This window comes from Cygnus olor, chromosome 19, assembly GCF_009769625.2.
Source record: "Cygnus olor isolate bCygOlo1 chromosome 19, bCygOlo1.pri.v2, whole genome shotgun sequence".
Taxonomy (NCBI): Eukaryota; Metazoa; Chordata; class Aves; order Anseriformes; family Anatidae; genus Cygnus; species Cygnus olor.
Window position 1 is genome coordinate 1,545,180 of NC_049187.1, and position 9,750 is coordinate 1,554,929.

Sequence of the window (9,750 nt, forward strand, 5' to 3'; positions counted from 1 at the left end):
TTTCCCCTGAAGCTTTTTTCCATTTCTTAGTCAGACACAGAGGTCAGGGTGCACATTCAAATTATCTTTTGATTTTTCCAGACCACATTTGCAAAACTTCAGTTTAAGGAACAAACAACAAATAGGAAGTTTCCGCACAGTGGAAGTTAGAACAAGAAAATCCTGCACTGAAGTAGCCTTCTTTGTATCATACCTAGTGAGACACAGCAAAAACTTCAGCAGGAGATAACGTCCATGGATTTGAAAGACCCAATTTGTGAGACAGCTCAAGGAGCTAGGACACGAGATAGCCTGAGATGGTGCATGGAAAAGAAAAATCCTCGGCCTTTAACATCTACTGCAGGTGGATACAAAGCACATACAGGCCTCTATGTTCAAACTATCTTGCAGAGGCAGAGGAACTTTTTTCCTCCAACAACTGACAGCTAACTCTGTTTTTATTTTTTGAATGCAAATTAACTTTGAAGCCACAGACTCGTATCAAAGCATCCGGGAAAACAGAAGGTAAGAACGGTATCGAGGCTGTACAGCACACCATCCATGAAGTGCTGTGTGGCTACCTACAGGTGTGGAAAACAGACTGCAGAAAACTTGTGAGCCTAGTTTGGAAACAGGTTCATCTCCAGATGGAGATGGAAGCAGATGGTTCATCTCCAAATTACGTCAGAGAAACAATATCCGCAGCATAAAACAAGAGTCCTAAAAAGTAGAAGATCATCATCCAAGCTTTGACTCCAACCAAGCCCTGACAAACAGATGCTTCAAAACCACCTCAACCAGGAAACAAAGACACAGCCAGTGACTACAGCCATTGTAATGCATGTTACAATAGCCTTTTTTTTTTTTTAATTTAATATAAAAAAAAACAAGTCTTAGTTCAAAGCCATTAACATCTCCGTCCCAGCTGACCATCAGCACCTGAGCTACTCTGCTGTCCACAACTTGAAGGTTCTGTCGTAGGAGCACGTCGCTATCAGCTGACCATCAAGGGAGATATCCAGTCCCATCACCTTTCCCTCATGGCCCGCCAGTGTCTTCAGAGGGGACCAGCCAGGGTGAGTCCAGATCTTCGCCGTGTTATCGTAAGCGCCGGTCAGCAGGAAGTTGCCATGATTGGCTGCAGTTAAGGATGAGAAAAAGGGAGAAGTGAGATTTGCAGAGGAAACCGTGACAGATCATCTACCACTAACCAGTACAGACCCTCCTGATCTGAGGATGTGGTTCGGAATTGCCCCATCCCCTGCTGCCTCAGCTCAGGGAAGGCAGGGACGAGGAACAGACAGGAGGTACTTACGTTCAAATTTCACCCCAGTCACCAGGTTCTGATGGGCAGGAATGGTGTAGATGCACTTCCTCTGGCGGAGGTCCCATACCTTGCAAGTATTGTCACCACTGCCAGTTGCGACATGGTATCTGCCAAGGGCCCAAGTAGGAAAGTGTTGAAAGCTAAGCTTTGTACTCACAGCTCCCATGTAAACCACGCAAACTCCTTTCTTACCCATTTGGGGAGAAATTAAGTCCGTAGATCTCCTTCAGGTGACCTTCCAGAAACATGATACAGCGTCCCGTGCGCAAGTCCCACACGCGACCGAAAGCATCCAGTCCACTGAAAAGAGAGAACCCGACCAACATCACCTGTCAGATTCAGCAACTGCCGGAACACACTCAGCTTCACCAGCAGCGGGGCACTTGGCATCAGTCAGCACCAAAACCTCGATAGTGCTTCGCATACAGTCTTGATGCAAAGCAAACTCACCCAGTCCCAGCAAGAGACCCATCCGTGTGAAAGGCAATGTCATAGACCCCTTTGCTGTGTCCCTCCTGATGGAGAATCTCTTCCTGAGCTTCCAAGTCCCACAAGCGCCACGAGTGATCATAGCTACAAAAACAAAGCATTTGTCCAACTAAATGTATTTTTCCATATTCCCGAACTGCGCACATAATCCTGTTTGAACTGGGCACATGCAGAACAGCTGTCGGCACATTCACACTGGCTGGTTCAAAACCATTTCTTGTGCATAGGAAAACATGCCAGGAATGAGACTGTCCACACCAAAACCTCAGAAATCCCCAGCACAACCCTGGGGGAGCAGGGGGCTTCCCTAGGTCCACGTAAATGTGGCATCCTTCAACCCCAACAAATGGATCACACAATGGGCGATGCTGATCTGTTGGGTTAGGAGATGCAGCGTACAAAAACCACATGCCCTGCTCAGATGCTGTTCCTTTCTGAGTTGACAGTGTGGAGTCCAGGTGGCCTCAGAAAGCCACACAAAAGGGAAGAGGAAAAAACAGTTATTCGTAACTGCCACAGGATGATTAATACAAGAAGAGGGACTGGTTGGTTAACTTTGTAAAGCCTTTAAAGCTGAATTTGAAGAATAGAGAGAATAGAGCTTACAAGGATCATCCTGACTGCCAGAACACAGGTATCTCACTGAAATTCCCCTAGCACCAGTATCCATTTCTGCTTCTGGAATTAGATTTTCAGATAACCTGTGCACCGTTCAGCTCCAGGGCAGCACAGTCTCCCTCTCCCTCAGCAGTGTTCGTGTCTGCCCACCACCACTATCCCACTCACCACATCTCCCATCCCACACTCACGAGTCAGCAGCAGCCAGTGGGCTGCTTCTCTGGCAGCTGGAAGTCTCCAGGGAGAACAACGGGATATTTCACTAACTTTGTGGATGCTTTATTTCCAACTGGAGACCAACTGGGTCTCACGTGAGAAAGGAGGTCTTTCAGGAATCTCACTGACAGCAAATAGTAATATCTTAAAGCAAAAAAAGAAAAACAAACAAATCTCCATACCAGGTAGTACCCAGGAACCTCCCAGAGGGGTGCCACATCACACGTGCCACTCTCATGCTGTGACCTTCAATATCTGCCACTGGCTCATCACTGGAAAAGAGAAACAGAAGTCATCAGACGCTGGTCAGGGTGGCTGGCTCTAGCCAGGCCTTTGCAGCTACGATCTCAAGAAAGCTGGTACTTAAGCACTGCCCAGACAGGAAAGTCAAGAGTTTTGACCACAGTGACTCTAAATTCTGCCTTTTGTTCACCCAGCTAAAGCTCTAAGTCTAACCCCTCATATCCTCATATCACTCATATCCTCAGTTATAAGTTCTCCTGGGATAACTGGTTTCAAAAATTATCAAGGTCCTTGTTATTAGCAATTTGAAAGTCTCAACAGCAGAAACTAAGCTCAGAGTGCACAGCGGGGAGCTCTACTGTGACTACACAGAACACATCCCATACCACCTCATCCCAACCCTGCTATTCTGATGAAACCCAGGGCAGGCAGGAAAGAGCAAACATTTATTTTCCCAGAATTACACGCAGCAGCTCAGCAGCCTTTAGCAGAAGAACTGAACAGCATTAAGAGTGTCTTTCCAACAGACCAAATAGAGATGTGGTCACATGGGACTAAGAAACAGCTGTTGCTTGGCCAAGTATGCTTCTGCAATTAGAAACAGTGGCTCTCAGGTAAAGATAATGAAGTAAGGACCTCAGAGCTGCCTGCCTCTTCCTGAGGCACTGCAGGGCTCCACTTTTCAAACACAGCAGATGCTACGGCTCACACTATTCTCTTCTCAGGCTTGAGATAGATGCTACACATTTTCTAAAACTACACTGTGCAATGACACAGAGCCAAAGGTTTTTCTTACAGGATGAACCTTTGTGCATGGTTATGTATTTGGCTAGGAACTCTCTGCATGTGGGTGCTTTCCAATAACCCAGAAGTTCATTTAATATCAAAGAGGGGAAATTCCCTCCCAAATGAAAGGTTAGAATGAAAAACACTCCAGATCTTCCATCCATCACCCGAAGCAGTTTGCTAACGCCCAACAGCCATTCTGACTTGATTCTTTCCAGACAATTTCCCCTCACCTTGATTCCCCTATCAGGGTGATCTCTTTTCCTGCCAAAGATGGCATATACCAAGGCCAGGGATTGCACTGGTATAACTACAAGAAAAGGTTATATTTGCAGGAGGATAGTAAATGACCAATGTTTAATAACTCAACCCCCGAAGCAACAATCCTGCAACTCTGCATGTCCAGTGTCATTCTAACCTTTCAAGGCTCCAGAGTTTGACAGAACCATCAGCTGCACACGAGGCCAGGTTAACGTCCTTCTTGTCTAGGGAGACGGTGGCTTTGGGGTGGAAGACTATTGCTCCTACATTGGTGTTATGTCCTTAAAAGAAAGGAAAATCAAAATTCATAATCTGCCACAGGATCTTGTTAGGCAGGTACCAGAGCATACCTTCACTGTGTCCTCCCATTTTGGGTGAAGTCACACAGCTAAACTGCAATTCCAGCAGCACCCCCTTAAAGAGTATCAGACACCAAGATTTGCAACCCTCAAAATGCAGTGAAAATTCAACATATGAATGAAGAGATTGTATTTACTCAAACCTCTGTTCGCTGTTCAAAGAGCCTCACTCTTACTACATTGTCTGGCCAAGAATGCTAGTACTTGGCTCAAAATAATTCAAACCAGGTTTTTAAACAAGGTAAAACAAAAACATCATCCAGAAAGAGAAATAACAAACTGGTCTTTTCTCTAAGAGAAAGGTCAGGACTTCCTCTGGATTATCTGACACGTGTACGTACTCTGCAAGCCTGAGTAATGCTCTTGTTAGAGCAACATATGCCCAAGGAACACAACTTTTTGAGTTACAAAACAATACAGGTATGGGCATTTGGCCCAGAGAGGAACAGAACTATGCAAAGAATTTCAATGAAAGTTGCTCTACCTCGCAAGGTGTGAACAAGGTTGCAGTCAGGCACAGACCAGAGCTTACAAAGTCCGCTCCTGTTGAACACAAGAAATAAAGTCAGTGTAGACAGGAATATCAAACAAATTTTCTAACACAGAGCTGCAAGAACACAATGAGAGGTTCTGCAGTGGGTAAAACACCAGCATGCTTTGGGACTAATGGGCTCAGATTCAAATTCTTGCAAAGCTCTGAAGTGGAGTGAAGATGCAGCTCTGAGTAGGAAGAAAATGCGTTTCTGAACTCGCACAATTTACAGGCCTACAATAACATCCCTCTCCTTCACTCCTGCTGTGCTGCCTCATCCCCTAAAGTACATGTGTTGTGTGCTTTTTTTTTAAAAAAAGCAACAACGACAACAAAAAACCACTTACCAACAGGCAGTAGCCAAGAATTTGGAATTGGGGCTGAAGTGGCAGTAGGACAGTGGGCGATCATCTCCAATCTGACTGCAGAAGTTATTCAAGGACTGCAACCAAATGCAAAGAAAACAATAAGTAAGTAAACTACAAACGACCTAGGGAAAGCCCTGGCCAAAAACTGAGGGGAAGACGACAGACATACAAAGGAACAGACAGGGCGCTTTGGAAAGTCACTTCCAAGAGGAGGAGCTACCGCAGAGCCACTCCGGCTTCAAGCAGGAGGGCCACGGAGACAGTCTGACCGATGGAAGCGAGCACGGCTCGGTGGCACAGCTTAGTGCTCCCCGTGTCACCCACTGCACTCGCCACTAATAACCCTGCAGGCCTGCTTTGCGACTACAGCTTTGACGGGGACCTCACTGCAGTTTGGGCCTCTTTCTACATCTCAGCCAAGGAACATAACCAGAAAGAGTAGGGCAGGCAGGCAGGGCGGTGCTCACAGAGGAGAGGCAAATCCTCTGGCAGCTAATGCATCTGGGGACAAACAGGATTAGAGCGGCAACACACTGTGTGCCTGAGCCATTCTGTTAAGTTAGGAATCGGACTTAACATGCTTGAAAAGGACGTCTCAGAATCATTCTAAAAGACATTTTCCGTTACCGTGTTGGTTATTATTTCCCATGTTTTTACAGAATAGTGACCATGGCACAGGAAGAATTAAACAAGCAGTCCCTTCCTAGCCAACTGGACCTGTGACAAACCCAGGAAGCAATCTCTTTAGCTTCACAGGCAAGTGACAAGGCAACACAGGGATGTCTGTTCATCCCTCTGCAACATGGGGGAACAAGAGTAGGTCTCTGAATCGCTGAACAGAGGTAGAACGTGCATATCATCAGAAAAGAGAGTAAGTGCAGTGATCTACAACAGAGACAGGCAAAGCACAGCAAACTACATGCATGTGGACAGCACCTCCAGGCAGCTGATCTTCCTCTGACCTCTTTAGAGATCAGCACAAAGTCTTAAAAATGGCAGCAGAGTAGATGCCAAACCTACTCGCAGGGATTTGTGCAGCTCCTGTCTCTGTGATGTCCTGGTTGCTTCTGGAATCTCTTTGAGCAGTCGCGCTTCTTCTAGCCGCTTCACTGCCCTGTGAAGAGCAAAGATGGAGCAACAAGTCCCTAAGTTTTCCCTGCCCTGCTGCTGGAAACCCTCACTTCCCCCATACTGGGCTAACAAAGTCAGGCACTATTAAGATTTAATCTCACCGGATTTGTCTACCAGAGTCTGTTCCCCACTCTTTTGATCTCAAATTTCCTGCACTACCCACAGCGGGATTAGCAGTTAGATCTTACAAAAGGTTGTATCTCTCCTTCATTCACGTTGTTTTTCTTTACCTGGGAAGTGAGTAGTTAGCAAGCCACAGCCTTGCTGTTTTCAGACTGCGTGGTCCTTCATGGTACCAGGTTTGCTGATACTGTAAGACAAGGAACAAAGCCAAAGAAAAAGCTACCATGATACTGCTCTTCCAGTCAGTTGATGTGACTTCCGATTACATCAACCCCCCAAAACAATAAGGGAAAAATGGACTCAGGAAAGAGAAAGGAGAAGCAGAAAGACAGACAAGTCAAAGCCAGAAACAGATGCAGTATAGCAGAAACAGTTTTTTCTTCCCGAGTAGGAAGACAATAACAGACTTGCTATACTATGTAACAGTCCAAACATCTAATCTCCTGATTTATGTGCTGTACACAACATAGAGTTCGGTCTGGAGTACAAGCCAGAGTTCACGTTCCCTATTAAGATAATACATTGCCAGTTTTGCTAGAATGGGCGACACAGAAGAAGGAGCAAGAAGGGATGACGTGAGAATCCACAGACCGACCAAACCCAAAAGCTTTGGACATATTGGAGACCATCAGAATAAGGTATCCAAAAGGTTATCGTACACATCTCCCTCAGCACTGAGAACACGTTACCTCTTCTTTGGATTTTTTTGACCTGTCGTCATCTTTTCTAGTCTTTTTTAACGCATCTGTGCCAACCACCGAAAGGATATTTCTTAATCTGAAAAGAAAGATATTAGGTCACATTCACTCGGCGAATTCTCATCTAATCTCACAAACACTCAGTGAGTGCCATTCTTTCCTCACAATTCTTGCCAGGTAGGAACGTAACATCACTGACTGGCAGCGCTCATCGCATGCCGACTACAAGGAAAACATCAGGAATTTGATAAACTGGGTACAGCCGAGTGCTCCCTGTTTGCAACAGACAAGGGTGGGCACAGCACCTCTCCCTCCTTTCGGCAGGACCTTCTCCAAAGAGCGTGATGGGCTCCCCGAGTGCTCGCAGGCAGGCTTTCACTTCAGAGTCGTCGGTGGACACGTTGATTTGCCGGGCTCTCTTCCTGCGCTCAAACTCAGCCAACACTTCTGCCTGCCGCTCGCTCATATGATCTTCCAGATCAAAAACCTCACCTAAACCAAAAACAAAGCCGTCAGATTGAAAACAGCAGCCGGACAAGAGATCTCTCTCCAACAGGCAGACCCAAACAAAAAGACAGTCAAGGCTGGGGTCTCACCTTCACAACCCTAAATTACGCTCGAACTTGATCAGAGAGACTTCTGGCTATCTCAAGTTCAAGAGCAAGGGGAAAAAAAGTGTTTAAGCATTCTCACCGCTACTTATGTTAATGTTGCCAGCCTCGATCGCAGCTTTCATCCCTTCTTTCCCCAGCAGACCCGATTCTCCTTTCGCCAGACGCTCCCTCTCCTTCTCCTCCAAGCTGCCATAGAAGATGGGCGCTCTCTTGGCGGGCGGCGCATCGCTCTCTTCGGATGGTTTGCTCTTTGTGGCCTGCAAGGGAAAGGCAGAGTTTCAGGGCCCCTTCGGCACATTTTGGCTGAGCAGCAGGCAGGGAGCAGCACGGGAGCTCTGCCGGAGGCCGTGAGCGCCCCGAGGAGCCCCTGGCATCGCTCGAGGGGCTGGTTGCGGGCAGTCAGGCCGAGGCCGTGCCTCAGGCGCCGGGATCAGAAGAGGAACAGCACGAGGCGCAACTCGCTCGGGTCGCATCGCGCCCCCTTTTTTCTCCCCAGGACCTCTCCGGACCAAGCCTTTAAGGCTCCGGTTCTGTGTTTTTAACTTCAGACGCGAAGCTCTCCCTTCCCCTGCCCCGGCCGAGACGGGGGTGCCGCCGCTGCCCAGCGCCCTCCCGGGGGAGCAGCGGGCGGCGGCGCGGCCCCGGCCCCAGCTCCGCGGTTACGGGGCCGGAGGCGCGGCCAGGACGCGGCGCGGACACGCGGGGACCCCCGGGGGGCCCCGGTCCGGTCCCGGTCCCGGTCCCGGTCCCGGTCCCGGTCCCGGTCCCCACCTCGGGCGGTGCAGGTGGCCGTGCCGGGGGCCGCGCTCCGCCTCTCGCCGCCGGTGCCCGCGCGGAAGCCATGGCGGCGGCCGCGCCTCACGGCGGCTTCCGGGCGGGGCGGGCCGGGCGCTGGCGGAGGCCGGGGCGGGGCGGGCGGCGCGGGGCAGGCCGGGAGGAGCGGCGGCGGCGGCGGGGCGCTGGCGGCGGCGGCGGCGGGGCGGCCATGCTGCGGCGGAAGCCGACGCGGCTGGAGCTGAAGCTGGACGACATCGAGGAGTTCGAGGGCGTCCGGAAGGACCTGGAGGTGCGAGCGGGGCAGCGCCGTGGGCGGCCGCCACGGGACGGGCCCGGGTCCCTGATCCCGGCCCCCGGGTCCCTGATCCCGGCCCCCGGCCCGCCCTGACGCGCCCCCCTCCGGCCCCGCAGGGCCGCAAGAAGCAGCGGGAGGAGGCGGAGGCGGTGGCCGGCGAGGAGGCGGCGGCGGCGGCCACGGCGCTGGCGCTGGGCACGGAGCACAAGAGCCGCGAGCAGCTCATCAACGACCGCATCGGCTACAAGCCCCAGCCCAAGGCCGGCGGCCGCGCCGCGCACTTCGGCACCTTCGAGTTCTAGCGGCCGGCGCCGAGCCGGGGGGGGCTGCCCGGGGCTCTCCTCAGCGCGCCCGTGGGCGCCCCGCGGCTGCTTTGTGTTAAATAAATGTGTCCTTTTTTTTTTTTTTTATTAGTAGGCCAACAAGTCACGCACGCCGCTGTGGAGGCCGGGCTGGCTGGGCCGGAGGCACCGGGCATGCGGCCCCGGGGTGGCGCGGCCCTTCCCGCACCGGGCCGGTGGGACCCGGACCTCGGTGCCCGACCCCTTCAGCCCCGCTGGGGGCACGGGGCAGCCTCTGGCGTCTGACGGTCTTTGAATAAAGGCCCTGGGTGTCGCGAATCTGGGTCCCCCAGGCAAAGGTTCTCGTAGACGCTGCTCTGTTTTTTCCTGCGAAGGCCGGGGAGGCAGCCCCCGGTCTGTGAAACGCCGCTTGGCCCAAATGACCCCGTGCCACGGCCGGGCCATCGGGAGGGCAGCGTCCTGCATCTGCTGCTGGGATGATGTTGGCACTAACTTCGCACTTCCCGTGTTGTAGGTGCGCCAAATTTCAGGCCAGGCTGGGGAAACGTACAGAGCCTCAAACTTTTCACACCGTTTCAGACTGGCAAGTCACAATCTGGACTAGCAGTCCTAACACCACGTAGAATTACCAG

The 9,750-nt window shown here is 51.0% G+C and overlaps 2 protein-coding genes across 2 annotated transcripts; one reads left to right on the top strand and one right to left on the bottom strand.

The window, feature by feature from the left end:
* Nucleotides 1-811: 811 nt before the first annotated feature.
* PRPF4 (pre-mRNA processing factor 4) lies at nucleotides 812-8,654 on the bottom strand. The gene is made up of 14 exons (XM_040531076.1): nucleotides 8,516-8,654; nucleotides 7,824-8,001; nucleotides 7,436-7,622; nucleotides 7,122-7,209; nucleotides 6,540-6,619; nucleotides 6,199-6,292; nucleotides 5,158-5,252; nucleotides 4,763-4,821; nucleotides 4,077-4,200; nucleotides 2,812-2,901; nucleotides 1,757-1,879; nucleotides 1,499-1,606; nucleotides 1,295-1,413; nucleotides 812-1,117 (listed from the first exon to the last, which is right to left on the bottom strand). Exons 1-14 carry the CDS (start codon nucleotides 8,585-8,587, stop codon nucleotides 924-926), a joined length of 1,611 nt encoding a protein of 536 aa, XP_040387010.1. The 5' UTR covers nucleotides 8,588-8,654; the 3' UTR covers nucleotides 812-923.
* Nucleotides 8,655-8,657: 3 nt separating this feature from the next.
* CDC26 (cell division cycle 26) lies at nucleotides 8,658-9,465 on the top strand. Its single transcript, XM_040531087.1, has 2 exons — nucleotides 8,658-8,810; nucleotides 8,933-9,465. Exons 1-2 carry the CDS (start codon nucleotides 8,730-8,732, stop codon nucleotides 9,116-9,118), a joined length of 267 nt encoding a protein of 88 aa, XP_040387021.1. The 5' UTR covers nucleotides 8,658-8,729; the 3' UTR covers nucleotides 9,119-9,465.
* The last annotated feature ends 285 nt before the right edge of the window (nucleotides 9,466-9,750 follow it).

Coding starts and splice junctions, on each gene's coding strand:
- CDC26 (XM_040531087.1), top strand. CDS start 8,730: ATGCTGCGGCGGAAGCCGACGCGGCTGGAGCTGAAGCTGGACGACATC. Junction 8,811..8,932: donor GCGTCCGGAAGGACCTGGAG/GTGCGAGCGGGG, acceptor CCGGCCCCGCAG/GGCCGCAAGAAGCAGCGGGA.
- PRPF4 (XM_040531076.1), bottom strand. CDS start 8,587: ATGGCTTCCGCGCGGGCACCGGCGGCGAGAGGCGGAGCGCGGCCCCCG. Junction 8,002..8,515: donor GGCCACCTGCACCGCCCGAG/GTGGGGACCGGG, acceptor TTTCCCTTGCAG/GCCACAAAGAGCAAACCATC. Junction 1,607..1,756: donor GGGTCTCTTGCTGGGACTGG/GTGAGTTTGCTT, acceptor CTCTCTTTTCAG/TGGACTGGATGCTTTCGGTC.